The following is a 20,612-nucleotide window of genomic DNA, read 5'->3' on the forward strand; positions in this document are numbered from 1 at the left end:
GCCATGAGATTCTGGTACACCTATAAGTGACCGAGCGAGTAAGAAGGAATGATTTGATCATGTGCGTGTTAGAAAAGGACAAGAGATGTGATGACGAACGAAACTGAGCATTTTAAATATGAACTTTAAACTCAAAGGAGTAAGGTTTAGATTTCCTTGTCATAATTCGTATGATTTCATTAGATAGCAGGCAGATGAAATGAATGATTTTTCACTAGTCGCGCGCACTGAGCAAGTAATGGTTGTCGCGCGGTTAGTGATTGTTTTGTTGCATACATACTGTGCTGTGGAACTGTTTGTTTTTTGTTGTGCGACATAAAATCAAACAGATATTAAGTCACATTCAATATAGGTAGCTAATTAGCAATCGTTCATCATAATTCATACTTCATTAAAAGTAGCACATTATATGAAAGAGCTATATTTTAACACTGCGAATAAAAATCATTGCCTGTGAAATTTCGCATGTGAAATCACATGAATAAAAATCATCATTTCATGAAATGAAAATGAACGGAAAATAGCAATCATTTCCATGCCTAGTTTGTATGAAGCTTCCGTACTGTTTGATTTATCTACTGTGGCTCTGCCCTAACTTAGGAAGCAAAGCAGTGGCGGCGTAGCATGGGTTGGTTCCCGGGGCGATCACCCCCCCCCCCCCCCCCCCCCCCCGTCACAAGTCCTATGGCACCCCCTGGATTTTGGGGTTACCTACCGATTCGAAGATTGAAAGACAATCACACCCCCCACCCCCCCGTATCATGACATAGACCGCAGATTTGCCATGCAGATATGCCAGTGAGTACTAATCTGCGCGACTTGTGTCACCCCCTGATGCTTGGCACCCGGGGCGGGCCGCCCCCACCGCCCCCCCCTTACGCCGCTACTGAAGCAAAGCTCAATGTTTTTAGAATCATAATATTTTGTAAGATACATTAATGTCTGTACTTAAACATTTGTTGCTTGTTTTTTATATGCATGTACTTACTTTTGAATAAATAGATTTGTATTTGTATTTGTATTTTGTATTAATTTTAAGTTTTGACTGACCTTGCTACTAAATATCGGAAATTTCAGTACTAAAACAACTTTGTGCATGGGGTAAAAACTTTGAGGGAGTATCGCAAACTTTTGTACGGGCGCGGCGGGCAGGATAACAACAAAACACCCGAGAACAGCCGATATCTGCCGAATACACCCGAATGGAAATCTCGCTCCAAAACGTGATCGTGCTGTGCTGTTTGATTTGAAAACAAAATCCACCCGCCCGCTGCCGCGCCGGCTCGCGATTCACGGGCGAAGGCGCGCACCGCACCAAGGAGCTCAGTGCGCGAGCTAGCGTGATACGGAATGATCGTGTGGTGCGTTTTGCGCGGACATTGACTCTGCGATTTATTTTTTTAATTCAACGATTTATACCGCCAGAATTAAAAACTTTTGGAGTATAATTTCGAGTAAAACTAAAAAGTATTTATTTGAAAAGTTGACTTTTATGCAGTTCGCGCAGAATTTTGACCAAAACTGTGTATTTCCGTATAGACGCAAAAATTAAAAAGTGAAGAAGACTTCGAAACAAAGGACTGTTTTGTACATTTTCGCAACATTTGCGAAATTGTGTTCAAAAATTTTATCTGGCTGCTTAGAAAAGGGCATAGTAAAAAATACAGCCCTCAGCCAACTAGTTCGGACACAATCTGTGGTCAACTAACGAAAAACAAACACGCAACGACTTGCAAAATTATCAAAACATCTCTATGTATGTAAACAAGTTTTCATAAAATTCTAGTACAGAATTATCGTGGACATTTCGAAATCTTATCAAAAAATTACAGTGAGTTCGTCGACCTTCCAAATTCGTGCTTCAGTGATTACGTTCGCAGATTTTACCCAAGAAATTAGAAACCTGGATTGAGTGTTCGAGCTAGTTTTGCATGATGTCTACTGCCATAATGCATCAGTCTGCGCTGTACGACTTTGGTGATCTGTTCTTGAAGGTATGTTTGTTTAATTTTTTATTATTTACCGCCAGGCGGCAGCCAAATGTATTGAATTTCGTACCCTCACTGTTTTGTGTGTCTAGCTGATCCTTAGGCCAAAAATATGAGTTCGAATATTCGGTAAACTTACAGAGATTCAGATTGCTAAACGGGTTTGAGTTAAGTACTAAGCAGGTTACCTACCTAAAACTACATCTGTTTGTGTAACGTAACGATAGTAAATTTAGATTTACAATAATTTCCAGTTCTGTTGTGTTACACGATTAAGGTACCTTGCTAGGTATCTACTACTTCACGAAGTAACAGCCTGCCTAGCTTGTTAATCAGCTGCTTTGAATATAAGTAGGTACCTAGGTAATTACCTACTGCAGCCAGACTAAGTTAAGGTGTCTACCAAAATATTCATGAGACCTTCCTACAATAGGCAATTGTAATTTTTTTTATTATGATAAACTTTATCGTCATAATTTATCACCAATCCTCAAAGTATGACAATAATATTCAGGCTATCCACAGTAGGTATGTATTTAATAACCTACTAAATACCTGCCTTACGACGATGTAAAAATATTAATAAATCTAGTGAATGATAGGTAGGTGTGTAGTTATTTACTTTGTTGGGAGGTAGGTACACGTAGGTAGGCTTGGTATGGCATAATTTGTATTATATTTACCTCCTATTCATAATAAGATTGACTTGCCTTACTTATTTTTTAAATTTTGTAAAATAATAGTAGGTATAAAAATAGCTATAATCTTATTAATTAACAACCATAATAATATGTTTTAAAAACATAGATAATTATGACGACACCTCCATCATTGCATTTTAATAAGTTTCTACCTCCGAAAACTTGGTCAATGTCAGTCTCATCCATAACGAACGTAACTCCTAATATTTGATTTATTTGTGTGTTTATTAAGTAGGTATTTTATTTCGTATTTTTTTGTTTGTACATTGAAATACACGCTTACCTAATATTATTATTATAAAACATCGTGTTTATGTTGAATAATATTGAAACATTGCAGAATCTATCTATAACACGCGTCTGCATTTTTCTTAATATAAATTTACATCATTTAGTAATGTGTATAATACCTACCTACCTACTATACATACTTACTACACGTTTATTTATTTTTCTTTGTTACATAACGACGGTTGTTATGACATCGACAAACTATACACCACTGTCAAGTTCAATGTTATTGAGGTAATAATATCAATCATTGTAGAATATTAAATCAATGTTGAATTTATTTTATTTATTTCTAAACTTTTTAGAATTTATTATGACTGTGGTGCAGTTAAATACAAACTACGAGTTGTCCAGTTCAGTTTATCTACTAATTTGCTTTTCAAACATTCAAACAATGCAATACCAGGAGATCTCTCGTCAAAGCAAAGAACAAAGTAGCAATAATAGAATATCAATCTACCCTATAAAAATATTATTTAAAATCGATTTTTAACTTTAAAATGAATTCACAGGCTGCGAGTTATTTGTGATCTGTAAGACGAATTTATTAAATTAATATCAAATAATAATGGTATTAACATAGTGCTTAAGATAGCATAGCACTGTCTGGCTTGGCTAGATAATGGAATGGACATTTTCTGTCTTGTTTAACATATTGGAAAAGATAGATGTGCTCAGTAAACGGCAGAAACAGCTTTGTACATTATTTATACATAATACATACACGTACATAGATATTATACTTCGCAAGTCAATGTTCCTGGTAATTGCACCATACGGAAAATAAGTTTCAAACCTGTTGCAGTACTGGTTGCGTGTAACCGTGTGATGGGACTAGCTAACCTGACTGACAAAGTTAATCTCTATTAGTTAGTTACCTCCCTATCTTGTATCTACTAACTGCCATCACGATTTTGTGTATAATTAAAAATCACTCGAGATTCAATTTAATGATGCATCTCAACTTATTACTCAATGCATCAACAACAAGGGAAACTTTAATATGTGCACAGTTTCCTTATAATAAGTAATTTATATTATTTACAAATGCGTTAATTTTCATTGGAGACATGTGTAATAAGTTTCATAGAATTGAATGAACTTATAAAGTTTGACCTTGGAAACGTGAATATTATTTTCACTCAGGCAGGTAGGTAGGTACTTTTATGTGACTTGTAGTTTAAAATGTTCACTTGTTAAATAAAATCAGCATACAAGAATATAAATAGGTACCTACATGCAATTTGTATGTTTGTCAGGTATAGGTACCAAACATAATTAAATAACAATCCTTTTTTACCCGACTGCGCCAGAAGGAGGGCTATGTTTTTAATTTACAAAACGTGTATTCTCCAGACATTCTATTTATTATGGTCCTTTCGAATCTCGGCAGGGGTGTCTCGCCATACATACGTGGTTGTTCTTACCAAAACTCGAAATAAGAGCTCTTTGAAACGGATCTAAAGCTGTCCAAGTAGAGATCACAATCGCGTGGTGTACCCGACCCTCGGCCTATCTTTACGGTGACGATGTAAAACCGGTTCTATTGGCTAAATCACATAGTTATAAATGGTTCGTCGTCTCATACGCTACCTGCTTCAGGTTTTTGTACTCTTTTCCTTAAATAACATACACTTGTTGCTTGGGGTTGTGCTCTTATGTACTGACTGATACATATTATTTATATTTTTTTTTTGTTTACGATTATAAACAACAACATTAACAAAAGATACTTCTACATAATTTTGCAATATTAGTAAAAATTTTAATATTTTATTTTAATAGGTTTTGCCATAATTTATCTTTTACTTCGGAGCGAGTTGGGTCATTGAACATAGATAAAAACGAAGAACGATTTAACGAACGCATAAAATTACATTTTATCGAAACTATCATTATTTACTCTATTATAATTTATGTTTTGCTATTCTTTTCACTTATCACCACATCTTTCGCCTTTAACTTACAACTTTTGCATTGCTTTTATTCGGTGGCACAATAAAATTCGCAGTGGGAATTTTCAAAGGTGTTCCTTTTTTTGAAAGTTTTGGTAGTGATCCTCGGAGAAAAAAAAAACTTAACCGTTGGACTTGTGAATACACCTACAACCGTCTACCTGCCGCTTGTCTGTAATAATGCTTAACCATTGCGTCGAATGTATTTTTTGTGCCCAGCACATCAGATAAAGAGCTCTTTGTCCCATATCTCTCTTTGTGCTAACACAATTGAAGCGTAGTCCCAGTTTGTGGGGACCCTTAGGCTTCGTAGCTTAAGAATTATTGCAATGTGGCATCAGATCAGGTTAAATGTTCATGTAGGATTTATACTGAAACGTAACCAGTGGGCGTAACACAGACGCTAACTTGCAGAATAATATGTTTAGGGTTCCGTGGCGATAACAGTCCGTTGTTATTCATACTGAGTTCGCAATATCTTTATGTGTGTGTTAGTGGTATGACCACTTTTAAGTTGCAAGTATGTTTATGTATGTGAGCTGAGTCTGAGTTTTGATTAATATCACAGAATACATAATAGTAGCAACAGAAATTGCACTCCTTTGTGTAGGATCGGATGCCGACATTTTAACGGTAATAATAATAATGCAAAATATCCAACGCACATGGTGCATTCGAAATCGCACCTTACTACTACGCTCGCAAGAGAGCAATTTTTTTGTGTTCAGAATTGATCTACGCCACAGCTCAAGCGTCAGGGTTGTATAAGCAAAGTAAAATAAATAAAAACATAAAATAAAGAAGCATTTATTGTATTTACGATTGGTAAACTTTAATCTAGTGGTGTTTGTATAATCGTACCATCTCTTAAAGTACCTATTAATAAACTTCAGTGTTGCGATAATTTGAAATTGGACAAACGGATTTAAAAGGTGTAGTGTCGGAAAATAGACACGGTGAAGTAAAGTTAATGTTTATATTAGCTAAAATATTTTTTTTACTACAGTTTTTTGTCAAAGTATTTCAAAATTGTTTAAAAAGTGTAGTTTCTTTAAATTACTTAAATTACTACAGTTAATTATTATTCCTAAATATTACGATTTTCCATTAAAGAAGGATAACAGTGCTGTTGGAACAATAAACTTTGATTGTGACGATGATCGACCGAGCGTGTATAGAAATACGCGTGTGCTCACAGGCGCGTGGCGGCCCTGACTGATTTGCAACTTGAAGTTGTCGCGCGCTGTAGGTAATTATCTCGGCCGGCATAGGCGAGTGACGGAGGCCTGTTAATATTCTTACGTCGTATGAGATAGAATAATAATAATATGCTGGAATGACTACCTAATCAAGCACCAATTTGTTAACCTGTTCTGGTAAATTAACGTTTGCGAAATAAATAATTAACAACAAACAAGAATAGTTTCAAAACTCGCTATTGTGCTAATGCCATCACAGGATAATCTCTGCAAAGTCGTCTTGTAAGGGAAATAGCTCATTTGTTGTAAGTGTATACCATTTCTAACTAGTACTGGCACAAGGACCATGCAAGTGGCCCTCCGGTTCTGACTAATTGAAAGTCCTTACGAAACGTTTAATATGTAGCTAGCTAGTTGCTATTTGTTTGTTAGTAACTGCAGATTAAGTCACTCGGGTTTGGTTGTTGCGTGAGCCAGCAACTTTGCCACCGAGTTCGGTTCGGTCTTTAACGCGAATAGCAACTAGCCATTTGTTGTGTTACCTATTTCGCTAGTTGTTAGTTGGTCAGTAAGGCGTATAATCACGTGGGGCGGCGGAGCGTGCAATCGCGCCACGCTCGCATGCAACTCGCTGTATTGCTCACCTAACACGTTATTACCTATTACTTTGCACATCGGTCATACGAGTAATAAGAGGAAGCCCATCTATCTTTATCAAACATGCCTCCAGATTGGTATCGGGCCCAATTATTCCGCACAGCTTGGTAATTGAACAGCATTTCTTATCAAGGATCTGAATTATAAAGCGACGAATAAGGAAATAAGATTCAGGTGAAATGCCATTGCTGCTTTCCTGTAACATTATCTGGCCATGTCGTTAAAAATAATGAACAAGTGTGCTGTGGCTGTGCCATAGAAAAAAAGTCGTCACGTGACGCGATTAGCTTTTCACGTGGACTTGATAAAGGCTTCGTTCGTCTCACGATTCAAAATATTGTCGCAAGAAAACCATAAACTTCCGTAATAAATCTGTGCGCTATTATTTGCATGTTATTAATTCTATGATACATTTCTGCTTTTAAACTTTCCATACTTTTCGCAATGAAAACTTGAAAGATTTCACAAATAGCCGGTTCTAAGTTAAAGTCGACACCTCCGCCGTTTCTCAACACCTAGCTGTTGCAGAAACCTTCGAGTGCAACGCAAACAATTGCTGGTCGTGGGAGTTTAGTAGTGCCAACGCAGCGTTTGTATGTACACAATAAGTAATTTTAGAATATTTCCTCTCATGCTCGATTGGCGAAATGTGATCCCGTGTGGTTCGTGTAGCATCGACTCGCTATCAAGGTGCAACTCGGCTGTCTTCATAAACCGTCGAGCATACAATGTATCTGCGCCTGCTCAGCCCTTTGACGATGTTATCACGTCACTCCGCGAGGCTTATGCAACGAAATAAACACACGTGGAAAAGTACACTTCTATAACAGTTGACTGAGTGCAACCGGTCGACGCTGTTTGATTAACGCTTCGCTCGACATCACAGAGCTTGCCCGAGCCTGCTATTGATCAGATAAACGTTTGAGCGTGTAGGTAATTACATCTCAAACATGCGTACCGGAAAATCCTACTCGATTAGTTGGCACAGTCCGATTGCTAGAGTACTTACGACGGCGTTCATTGGCTGTAATCTGTCGTGGAGATGATTGAGCTTGCGTCAGGCAGGAGGGCAAGAGTGAGCTGCGTAGGCCAGGTCCAACGGCCGCACTATTAACCGCCACTGGACTATTTTTAGCCCGGCTCCTTTCTCCGACGGCGGAGTCCGGACGTGAGTCAACCCTTTGTTCCCTCCAAGCGCAACGGCCTCGAGAGTGAGAACGTGACACCCGCAGCAAGACCAATGTGTGGTCAACTATTCAAGGTATCACGCTTTCCAAACATGCGTGAATATTGTTTAGTTTTAATATGTAGCTCACCTTGGAGATCCGTTGCTCAACTTAGAGATGCCATTATGCGCCGAGGCTCGCTCGCAGAGACACTAGACGCTGAATTAACGTAGATGGAGGTTTCACACGACGACCCTGTCATAAGAAGTTGCGGCAATCGCCTTGCCACCCACATTGCGGTGAATCTTAATTATCTGCTAAACTCAAGTCATTGCTGAATTTAATTTAATTTACTCAGACAGCTAACCAAATGTTTGTAAATGATCAATTGACAGTCTTGGAAAACGTAGCTGCTTTGTAGGAAACAGTCGATAATTTAAAATAATTAAAGGCTTGTCTATCGCCTATACGAACGAATGGAAGCCAGTACCTATCGCTATGAACGTGTAGGTTTGCAGTTCACACAAGAGAATAACAATGAAAATGATAGTCTCATTTTCTATTGTGAAAATATTTTGACAATCTTGAAACTGTTCGCGTTTTCTGTATTCAGTGATATGGTAATAAAACGGCCTGACCTTAGAATTGTACGGGTCGACACATTATCATTGTTGGCTCATAGCTATTTCTGTAAGTCATTAAAGTAAACAGGTTTTTCATCAAGAATGAGTGCTGTTTAGTAACTTAAAAAAACGAATAGTTATTTCGTGAGGTAAAACGGGGTCAATATTCAAATGCAGAATACTCGATCTCGATTCGTATTTGCGATAAACTTTAAAATTCAAAATCATGCTTACAAATATTTGTACTGAGATGTTCTATCTAGACGAAATGTCATTTAGGAGCTTCACAAGTATCTTAAGAAATAATTAAAACCCAAATTAAATTTTATAATGTCATTGCTAATTTAACAAGTCCTGTGGTGAAGGTCATCACGTTGGTAAGGCAGTTGCGATGTAAATTGAAATCCATAGTAGGTACTAAGCAGATAAAAACGTTGTGTTAGTAAATAGTCTCGTTAGATTCGCGGCGCGTTGCTAATTGTTTCGGCAGAGCAAATGCTAGGGTTCAATGCCGGCCAAGCGGCATTGTGGACGTGTCACCGCCCACAAGCCAGCTCATTTATTTTCCAATGATGTCTTTGTACATTTTAATGTTGCTTCATTTAGTTTCACTCCTCAATAACCATAGCATGGACCACACAATATCCGGTCTGTTGTTATCTTCATATGCGTTTCACAGTTGTGACTGTGTTCTAAAAATAAAGCTTCAATTAGTGGTAAAGCAAATTTTATAGACAACACGTTACCCTGTTAGAATACGTAATAAGTAACTTTATTGCACATTGTAACAACATTAACAATAAGAAATATACACTCCGTTTATATCTCACTAATTGCAGATAAACACAAATTAACCCATTTAGCCCTACCGTACCCTATGTGGTACGGTATCTTTTTGAAAATATTTCGAAGTACCAAACTGTTATTAATTTGTAAAAATGATTGTGACAGTAAGCTTAAAGTGATTATTTTACATAAAAATATTTAAAAATATGTTTTAACAAGTGGTTTCGGAAATATTTATGAAATTCCTCGACAGAAAACAAAAAAAATATTAACAATGTATTTAAGAAGGTATAATTTCTTATTATTCATGGTAAATTATGTTATTTATCAATTTTATTTAAAAAATAGAGTACAATAGATATCATGACTACAAAAAAAAATATTATTGAGATTATTTTTATACGGTTTATTCCAGTCTAAAATAGGTGTACCGTATGAGGTACAGTAGGTCTATGCATGAGCAAATCGTGTGAAAAAATACAATTTAATTTTTATTATTTTTATTTGTTCGAGGCAATTGATGCTTCACTTTATTGCCACAAATCATGAAAAATTTGATAATTTCAGCAAACATAAAGCAATTTTGGTATTTTTCTACTGCTGTCTTGTCAGATGACCGCTAATGATGATCAGACTGACGAAGATTTAGGTGATAAAGATAGTGTCAATGTAAATAATAACCCTCAGAGTTTTCTTCGATGGATTTGCTAAATTTCCATCGTCGTGTTGCTAAATGCGATTATGGATAGCACTAAACGTAACAAATCAGAAGAAGCCAGGTCTTCTTCAGCTATCCTCACTAACTTCAGAGAAGGTAGGAAAAAAGAACCAAATGTGGTTAGTATCACAGAAAACGTCTCAAAAGATATGCCATGTGTGATACTAGTGATTATATGATTTTATTTTTATTTTATATCATACAAAAATAAATAAAAATCTTCTTTGAACAACAACTATGTTTTGCTTGCTTATGGACCTACTGTACCCTATATGGTACGGGCTCCCCACGGCCCCCTATTCATGGATAATTTTTTTAAATATTTTTTTCACGATTTTTAGGCTTCCCTTTGTAAGTTTTTGCTGAAAAATCAATTTTTATTTACAAAAATAATTATCGGTCTAAATGGGTTAAATTTAATCTCACGATTAGGAAACAATATAATGCATCACATCGAATGATATCGTAAAGTCAATGTGCTACTTATCGAACATCAAAATAATAACAACTCGTCCGCTAATAGTACGATTAAAGATATCGATCGATATTTGAATTATTATTTGCTTCTTTCAAGAGCCTACATTTTAATCTAAATTAAAATTTAAATCCTCTAACTAAAGATTTAGTGTTTATATTTACTGATGTAGCTATCCATGAGTAAACCGCAACATTATCTATACATTATACAGACGTGTCCTTGTATGTGTTTTTAACCTTTTGTCGAGACTCCTGAAAGTAAACTCTGCATAGAACCTTTGAAAATATAATAAACAGACAAAGAGCAGACGTGCTGAGTGAGTAAGCAAATACAACTTACCGTACTTATGTATTATAGATAATGCATTATCTAAGGTCTTATGTTGGCTGGAGTGCAGTGCATAAACAAAAGGGTACTGTACTGTATCTTATCTGACGGCTGATAAGCGCTCGGAACATTAGTGTTGTGGTAAATAACAATGTGCCTATTTACCTCTACTTCTAGACTGCTGTACAACTGATTTACATAACAGATTCTAGAAACACCACCCGGCTACTTCGATTTTAATTATACCCTATCAACTCGCGCATCAAAAGAAACAACGAGCATAGTTCCTTTTGCAAAAGAATATAGCAATTTACTATTGCTTTGTATGAATGCCGAGACGATCCCGTCGGGTAGATATCTCACAAATATGGTGTAACTCCTAATGGCCAGTATATTTTATGCTCGCTACAAAGGTATGGTCTCGTTATTCAGAGATTCCAACGGCCATTTTGATTATTCTCTTAATAAGCCTTTTGCTTATTTTGTGAATAGAATCTACATACTACTCGTATTACAATGCTTTTAAAGTTCCATAACCTTGTGCATCTTCCATTTTGAATCAGCTCTAATAAATGTTTCTTTTCTTTGATTATTGCTTGTTGACCTTGGTCCCAATTACTATTGCCTTTTTGTTCCCGTTTCATGGAACCTTTACCAGGTAAATGACTGTTCGTAGTCGTTTAGAGTCTAATAAGCTGCATCTAGGCATGGATCTCGCTTAATGTGGCCATTAGCGTGGTGCGTGTTTATCTCGACATCAATATCGAAGGCTCGACTGCAGTTTTGGCACACATTCGCGGCGCTCTTGCATCACAGCGCGCGCGCAGAATCGAGCACACCGCGTAACACTTTTACCATTACCACGGCAACGGCCGCCTCTCGCCTCGCCTCGCCTACTTCTGCCTGATCCACCGCTTTACATAATTGCTCGTAAAGAACACACAACTTACGCAATAGCAAAACAACATTTAATATTCTGGTTGAGTTCACCAAACGGGGTCACTGTCTCATATACTGGTCTATTTTAATGTTTTAATATGTAATTAAAGTATTGTATATGCGGAGTCAAATTATTATTGCTGCTATTAGTTATATCATTAAAAGGACTAAATTATGCATTATGTTAGTGCTTTCTTTTAACTTTATGCGAGTGAAATAAAATGCTTGTAAGAACCTAATTGAAAAGCTTCAAGATAGTCTTGCTAGCTGACTTACAAAGCTCAATTGATCTCACGTAACCGGTTCCAAGACCACGTTGTTTTGGTGTAAATGATAATGTGTTACACAATAACAGCATAAGTATGAACTCTGATATCCGAAGTAATGAGATACTGTTCTCAATCCGAATGGAGAACACGGGGGCGTCTGTGCCAGATCTGTGTAAACAAACAAAAAGTGCAAGTCGATGTAAAGCCTCGATTACGTCACGGATCGGTCAGAATGCCGGGATTTAGTACCGTACAGTACTGCAGGCAAGGCGATGGAGCGACATTCTCTGAGTCGAAACATTCTTAACTTTCTTTTCTTGTTTCGTAATGATACGGCCGACCGGAGAGGCTCTGTCGCCCCGGCGCCGCAACACCGCTGGCGCCGTTTCACAACCTCCTTATCGATGCTTAATAACCGTATAAACCACGTGCGCAGGAGACAGATGCACCACAACGCGTTGTGCAACGTGGAAACTCGTGCCACTGCAATTTATGCAATCAAGATTAAACCAGTGACAAATTAAACAGGAAAAGTCATTCGCAATAATCACGCAGGTCATCGCCGGCAATTACCCATTAAACAAGGCTTTAATGTGACTTTCTAACAATAGCACGGCTCTTATGCGTGTCTTATTTGTTGCGATGTCCAATATTTTGTCATTTCATGGTGTGTAAGAGTTCTTAATTCGAGAAGCCGTCTCAGTACGCGATGTCGCCGATAAGGCCTATCCGTTGTCAGCGAGAGGCATGTCGAAGTGTTGGAGTTGAGGATTGTTTTAACATACAAGTAGGCGCGTCACACGTTGCGCATGATTCGCACGATTGCAGTTTGCATAAGCGCGTTGCACAAACGCGGAGTTAGGTATTACAGCGCGATTATAATCCGCGCGTGCCGCGATATCTTATGCACTCGGTGCAGGAAGCGAACTTTCGAACTCTTTCACTTTTATGGTACCACCATACACACTAATAAGAACGAGAACTACTCACATCTCTCGATCAAGTATTTTCTACATCACTCCAGTTGCTTTATTTTGGCAACCATGCCACATATTACATTCATTATGCACGATAAGTTGTTGAAATGTTTGTAAAATTGCCCAATCTCATGACCTAGCTCAACTTTCCACTAACCGCGAAAAAACTAATGTTGAGTAACACTCCTACTTCTTTGCGGTTTAGTTAGTAACCTACATAGAAGTTTCACCTCATTTTCTATTTCCCACCTATATCTAATTCAAGTTTCTCAAAAGAGGGGTGTCGTTTTTTTTTCAAACAATGAAGAACAATTGGAATTATGTAAGTAGTTAAATAGGGCATTCGAATTAATTATTAGCATGTTCCTGCTGATTAACATACCCATTTAATTAAAATAACAAGGACGGGTGGTACGTTGCCGGGTCTATTTTGAATTTTAAAACGAACTGCGCAATTCGAACGCTATCAGACATGCGGTGCGTTTTGGATGTGTCACCTGATACATTGTATTAAAACTCACGGCTAGCTACTTAGTAATGGATCCGACTTCGACATTTAAATTGTCCTATATCTATTTACTTGCTTACTCATCCAATAGGTAGAACAATAATTGTATGTAATTATCAATTTATTTCTACATGACAAGCTGGTTTTAAGACAAACAGGAAAAGAATAGACAGTGAGCTTCATAGACATTTAACTGGCATGACGCGGTGTGTATTATATTTAATAATCATAACATTATTATTATTCCTCTCGCTGTCTTGTTCGTGAGTAATATCAAAGTGGCCAAGTGCCTCATTAAGATCTACGTCACGTAGAGTTCCTAATTGCCGTGTAATATTTTGCAACAGTTGCAGCCTTGCCACCCACTGACCGGCAACCATGGTTGTGTTGTGTCAGCTACCTACTGTACAATCTACAGCACATCAAAAGGCCTACAGGACAGGGTTAAGCCGCTTCAGTTTTATTATATTCGTAAGCGTCATAGTAATCGTTTTGTTGATTACTATCATCATTCACTAACTGTTCGTCTTACCTTCTTAGTTTAAAGAGGACATCAAATAAGAGTAGTGGGCAGCGGCTAGACATAAATTCCAGAAAAATCTCAATCTCTTTATTTTGATTTAAGCTCGGGTACAGTCGTACAGCAGGTAATGTAGAAGTAACGTTTGTCGGAGTAGCATTTTATAGCCGTGCAGCCCATGCGCGATGGCGATATGGCGATCCTACTGATTTCTACTGATCGCCATCGTTGGTTTGGCTGAACCTTAAGAAGTGGTAAATTCGTTTATTGATTAAATTAAAAACATAATTCGTACCTACAAAGAATATTACTTATTTTTAAGTGCTGAAATAAAGCCGTTAACATCGGGGAAGACAGGGCTAATAATAATATTTATGAAATTGCAATCTAACAATCGTTAATATTCGGGTTTGGTGAGCGAAATAAAACTGAAGTTAATTGCCCCTCATTCTTTTTCAAATCACTTTGTTATTTTTAATTTGTGCCGGCGGCGTTGAAATATTTATTGACAATAATAATGAGTGTGCAAACAGCCTATGGATAGATTGTGTGTCAATAAGAAAGGAAAGTGGCGCGACCGGCCGGTAGGTCAGTGTCGTTCGGTCGTTTACATAACTCGTGTCATACTGCTGCACATCCATCGTGCCCAATTTCGGACACTACGTTTTGCACGTGTGTAAGATCGATAGCGTTAAAAATATTTTTAAAATATTTTGACCGAGACTTCGTCGTCAGGGTGGTGGACGGTAGTCTTACTAATGTGCTTTAAGTTCAAATAGTTTACTTACAGCTTATGGATGAAGCAAAGCTCCGAGTATCTTGCAATAAAAGCTGCCTGACTCCTCATTACGACATGCTAGTTAGGCACACTCGATATAGGTGTATTATAGTCAGTCATGTCCTAACACTAGCTTTAGCAATGCGACGATTAGCGAAGAAACGGGCAAGCTATAAACGGTTATTTTATGAAACATGTTTGCAAACGCAACATCTGATATGTCGCAAATATGCTAAGGGCAAAGTTGAAAGGTCAGTTTTCTCCTGAAGCAGGAAGCGTTATAAAATGTCGTGGAGGTAGGAAGAGTGCGCGTGGGCATCGTCATCGCCAATGGCGTTGAACTTCGCAAGGTCTCAGGCAGTCAGGCCGCTTCCTGCTCGCGCGGCCGAGGCGGTCGCCTCCCTAAGCTGGGGGCACACGCACTATAAATTTTAATTAATACCCGACGACTGAAATAATTCTTCTGTTAACTGCTGCTCTTGCTTATTCGAGTGCGTCGCGGCACTTAATTGACGGTGCGGTGTCTTTTTTGTGCCTGTTAATGTGAGTCGTAAGGTGGATGTTATGTGAATTGTAATTGTACCAAAAGCAGTTAAAACGTCGTTATGCATTCGAAATGCGAATTTTCGATTTTAATTTACTTAGAAAAAGGCTATGAAGTTCAATAAATTATAAAATTATTGCTTCTTTGAAATCCATAAAGTACTGTATTGGTTGTAGTATCCTATATTACTTTTATGTATATTTATGATAATAAGTACATAATAATATAACATGAGATTTATCTTTCAGTCGTGAGCACTTTGCTTTAGAATCTACATTTTCAATGAGCATGACCTTAATCGTGGTTTGACCGACTGGTACAAAAACTACGACAAAGCCTACGTAATGTTAACGTTCGCGTTGTTAGTGTTGTTACCAACCAAGTATACATACTAGACTTGAATATAACATCATGAAAGATTACAGTTCTGTGAATTAACGTCAAAGATAAACTTTAAATATTCCTAACATAGCTCTAGTTAACTAACGAAAAGTATAATAAATGATGCAATAAAGAGATTGTAGTCGGTCTATTTACAATGATTTAAGTTATTTACGTATTTTAGTCGAGGTTAACTTTCTCGGTAAAAGTTTGAAGTTATCGTCTAACTAATTAGTAAGTTTAATAGTAACTTAAATTATTTTATATGAAATGCCCTATCGTAAAAGTTGCGATTACGTTCTTGGTAGAGGAACTTTTTTTGTTTTGATTTCACGGACCGATAAGTTGACTAGTTGGCGACTTTAACATAACAGGTCGTGAACAGGTGGCGGTCGCCCTAACTGCATTATGTGCAACAATGCCGTGCAGTATGCTGTGACAGGGATGCCAGCTTCTAAAACACTCCTCATTTGAGATCTCTATTCCTAATTCACGTACCGAGAGAATCTAGATGTTCAGATTAGATTAAGCGGTATACCTACTTAATTTAACTCATCTCTCCAAATTTTGTTTTTCATGATTTTGTCGTCTTTTTTGGCTATCTTTAGCCACATGCATGGGTAAAAAGATCTCTTAAAGCTTTGTTTATTTATGTTTTGATCTTTGGGACAAGTCTCTTTCCACTTGACTTTTTACCAGACATCGGGTAAAAATCTGCGGGTGTTCTGGTAACCCTTGTGCAGTATCGAATCGGTGCAGCGGCGGTGCATCGCTGTGCAACAGCGGAACGTACCTGCGTGCCCAAGGGTCCGTGAAATGCACCACTACGTGAAATATTGCAGCGCATCGTAATAAAAAGAAACCCGATAGCCGTTACTTTACAATTACCTTACTTGCATTACGTATGATTTAGACTCAAAAATCATACTTTTTGTGATTTAATTCAACACTGAAATATGTGGTTTTTATTGGAATTTTAATTTACGACATACATTATGTACCTAGATATCATTAATTAACTCGGTTCAAACTTTCCACGTTTCCCCTATTTATAATACCTATATTGAAAAGAACTTTGCCGGAAATTATAGTTTTGAACAGTCGGTTACGTATCGAGTCTATTCAAAGATAACACTAAAGGTAGCATTCGGATCAAGACGACCGCGACGCGAGACCGCGACTCGAGACCGCGACCGGCGACCGCGACCCACTGCTTTATATGAATTAATAGGAAGTGCTGACGGATGCAAGCGACCGAGTCGCGCGACGTGTGGGCGTGGCCTGCCGGCTACTTGCGTCGCGCGACTCGGTCGCTCACAAGGCAGTGCCGTGGCGCGACAGATGCAAAATGGCCGTGTTTTCTTCGCACGAAGACGAAATTTTAATAGAATTAGTAAGTAAAAACGCACCTGTATTCGATACGAGACTTTAAGCTTATAAAGATAATACTGTGAGAGACAATATTTGGGAAAAAATTGGAAAAGCATTAAATAAAACAAGTAAGTTCAAATGATACATATTTTTATTAGAAAAGGTACTTATTTTTATTGTTTACAGATGGATGGAATACAACCATTTAGTTTAGTAACTGCAAACATACTGAGTTTCGTATGGGTCGCACGACTCGTGTCGCGAAGATTCGTAAGTAGCTGTCGCCCTGCGACCTGCGACCGGTCGCCGGTCGCGGTCTCGAGTCGCGGTCTCGCGTCGCGGTCGTCTTGATCCGAATGCTATCTTAACAGAAATCTTGAGCACCCTTTAATGACAGGGTCGCGACAATCGGCGCAGTCGTGACAATCCAAATCGCAAACATTCACAATGGAAACATTTCGTAACACGTTACGCCACTGCTGAACCCCTGGCGATGGGCGAGGGGCATCACCGTGACAAGTGGGGTGGTCTATGGCATGACGTCGGCCATGCTCCGGTGCCCAGCGCCCGATACCCATGGAAAACGACCACGATAACTAACCTAGCTACCTTTCTTTCTAATTATCAGTTTTCACAATCAAACGCTTACCTAACCTCCACTTTTCTTGCTCATAACTCTGCCGTCTAATTAAAAATGACTGAACGAAAAATAAACAATGTGTGACGCAAGTATCGGCGATAACTTATCCAAAACTAGACCACAGCAGGTTCAGAAGTTATCAAGCCATGACCTGGCCGCTGATACAGTTTCCTCGAGCGCTCGTTAACGGCAGTTTGTTCAACTTGTATTATACATATTTCGTCGCCGGGCTTTATTTACAATATTATTAGTATCTTGGCGACGGCCGGCTAAAAATAATAATCGTTTAACTACCACATCCGCCTCTCCGAGTCTTTCTCTGAATTGCTGCAATGAGCGCTGGTATGCACATGTCGTAAATTCACACGGTAATGATCATTCTATGCTAACACTGATAATAATCTTAATTGAGCTCCGTAATGGTGATAGGTACTTTTTCTTAAAACAAAAGATAAGGCCGAGAAGTACCGTAATAAATAATCGAATTTAATTCGAGGTGAATACCAAGAAATAATTATTATCAGATTATAATAATTTTAATGAAGAAAGTACGAGAACACCTTGACACATCAAGTTAAATACTGTGGCATCTTATTTAGTTGTAATAGATGCAATTTTGGAAAATAATATCCAGACTGATGTTGTGCTGATGTGCTGTCGAGATATGAAAGTGATATTGTTGCCGTCATTAAAGTTATCAATAATAATGCAATAGGTTATTCATTTTATCATTCGTCTAATTGAGCAACTCATAATGGCAAAATATTTTGTCAAAGTATCGTAACCTTTTACTTTGTAAAGATTACCTAACACTAACTCGTTTACAATGTAGGCAGTGCGAGTATCATAGTAAACGTATTCCAGCGAGATAGCGTTGCATCTTTGCACAATGTAATAATAATGCAACTGCACTACGAGGCCACGCCGAGTGCTCGATGCATCGCGAGCTCAAGCGCGCCTCCTTCGAAAGTGAAACTAGACGTAATCGCTTGTTCTCTATTTTTGTTATGGACTCTCGCTACTAACCCATCCGACCTATCGTATAATCTACGCATTCGGACTACCTTCAGATTAATAGTCTACCTTCGTTGCCGCTCTCTTTGTAGTAGCCGTTTATTCTTAAACAAAAATTTTACATTTGCATAGCTTAGTTTATCAAAACATCGTCTTTTTGGTACTGCAATAAGTTTTCATCGTTCTATTGTTTGTCATGAATGTCCCCATTATGCATGTAATGTTTTTGTACTTTAACGAAATAGACATAAATAATTTGATTTATTCACGGTTCGTAACGTCTACCAAGCGCACTGTATGATTTAACACCCACAGCATTCAGTGAATATGATTTGTTTTTGTTTTCTTAAAATCGCGTAGGCGACTTGCAATACGTTTGAGTTTTCGTTGTGTGATTGTGTGCGATGCGAATTGAATGGCATTTGACTAGTTTCGTAGCAAGTAGCGAGCGAGACGTCAAAAAAGGAGCAAGTTATGAGCGGATGTTGCACATCTGTTGCGTGGAGACATAATAACAAGTAATTAGCCCGGAGACGAGGTCCAGCCACTCGCATTCGCACAATGTGTCCCGCACGTTGGGTCGTTTCCGTCGACTGTACTCCAACGAAACCTGCAACAATGTTGCCGCGATCTGTCATCCTCGATTCATTGCACACAACAGATATAATTGAGCCCCAATCATATCATTTGCTTCGAATGGGGACAACGTTATTTTAGGCCTGTTGTAGACGTTGTTGTGCCTATAATTGAAAAACCACTTATTTCTGGCATCATGTACTAAATATGGCTAGTTTACGTAGAAGGTATCCGGTAATCCTCTTAGGATATGGATTTCTGTGACGTCTAGGTTGACATTTAAAAACAACTTTGAAGAACTTCTATTCTAAAATCTCACGGAATAATAGCGTAGTGCGTACCTAATCATGTTGTTTGAATAGAATGTTTTTCCATCTAAGTGTTTATTATTACAAAAATAAACGAAACTTTGTAGTGTTTTATAGCATCAAGTAACAAAAACTTAAACCAATTTGAAGTTTACATTTCCAAAAAAACTAGTTGGCATTTACATCAACATAATGAATATTATTAGTATTACAAAAATAGGACAATTAATGATGTTTATGAAACGCGGTGAGCGTCTCCGACTCGCTGATGAGCCCGTTCGCTGCCCCTCGAAGGCCGACCACCGCGGCACCGGTTCACACCTACCGACCCGGCGCAAGTTTGTCTTCTGATGAAACCTGGCCTTAAACACAGCTGATTGAATTCAATATTTATTTACTAGTGAATTACAAACCAAAACAAACAGCAAAATAGTTATCTTGATAGGATTTATTTCAAAGTAATCTCGAAGTAATTTCCATCTTTACCAACTTCTTGTAGCCATCTATAACAAGACCATATATTTTTGAGATCCTAGCTGCAAGTCTGCAACTGTTCTTACACTGTTAAAGGTTCTTGTTAGTGTTTAAACGTAGTTATATTCCAGTTCTTGTTAAATTGTTGACAGTTTTATTAATGTGTCCCCTCCGTTTGTTGCAGGTAAGATTTACGCCACTTTCGAGCTTGATGCGATAAGTGAGTAACTTTTTCTTTTCGAGAATCAGGTGTCTTGACCGGTAGCCGAAATTAAAAATTAATATCGCTGATAAATTTCTGATGACATGCCCCAGAAATATCGGACGCAGTAATTTATTTTACTCAGTAAATTCAACGTGTATTCCAGTAGCATATAAAACGAATGCAAAAAATGCAGATTTAACCGCTATAGCAATAATCCGC

At 37.9% G+C, this 20,612-nt stretch overlaps 1 protein-coding gene across 3 annotated transcripts in view; it reads left to right on the forward strand.

Annotated features, from left to right (window-relative positions):
• Window positions 1-1,263: 1,263 nt before the first annotated feature.
• LOC135078103 (protein TIS11) overlaps window positions 1,264-20,612 on the forward strand; it is a 42,974-nt gene continuing 23,625 nt past the window's right edge. For 2 of the 3 annotated variants that reach the window (XM_063972678.1, XM_063972679.1), the window contains exon 1: window positions 1,264-1,994. In XM_063972678.1, coding sequence (XP_063828748.1) covers window positions 1,932-1,994 — 63 coding nt within the window. In that variant the 5' untranslated portion in view covers window positions 1,264-1,931. Of the gene's footprint in view, window positions 1,995-20,372; window positions 20,409-20,612 lie in introns of all 3 variants that reach the window. The other variant, XM_063972680.1, reaches the window with a different exon arrangement.

Source organism: Ostrinia nubilalis, chromosome 14, assembly GCF_963855985.1.
Source record: "Ostrinia nubilalis chromosome 14, ilOstNubi1.1, whole genome shotgun sequence".
NCBI lineage: Eukaryota > Metazoa > Arthropoda > Insecta > Lepidoptera > Crambidae > Ostrinia > Ostrinia nubilalis.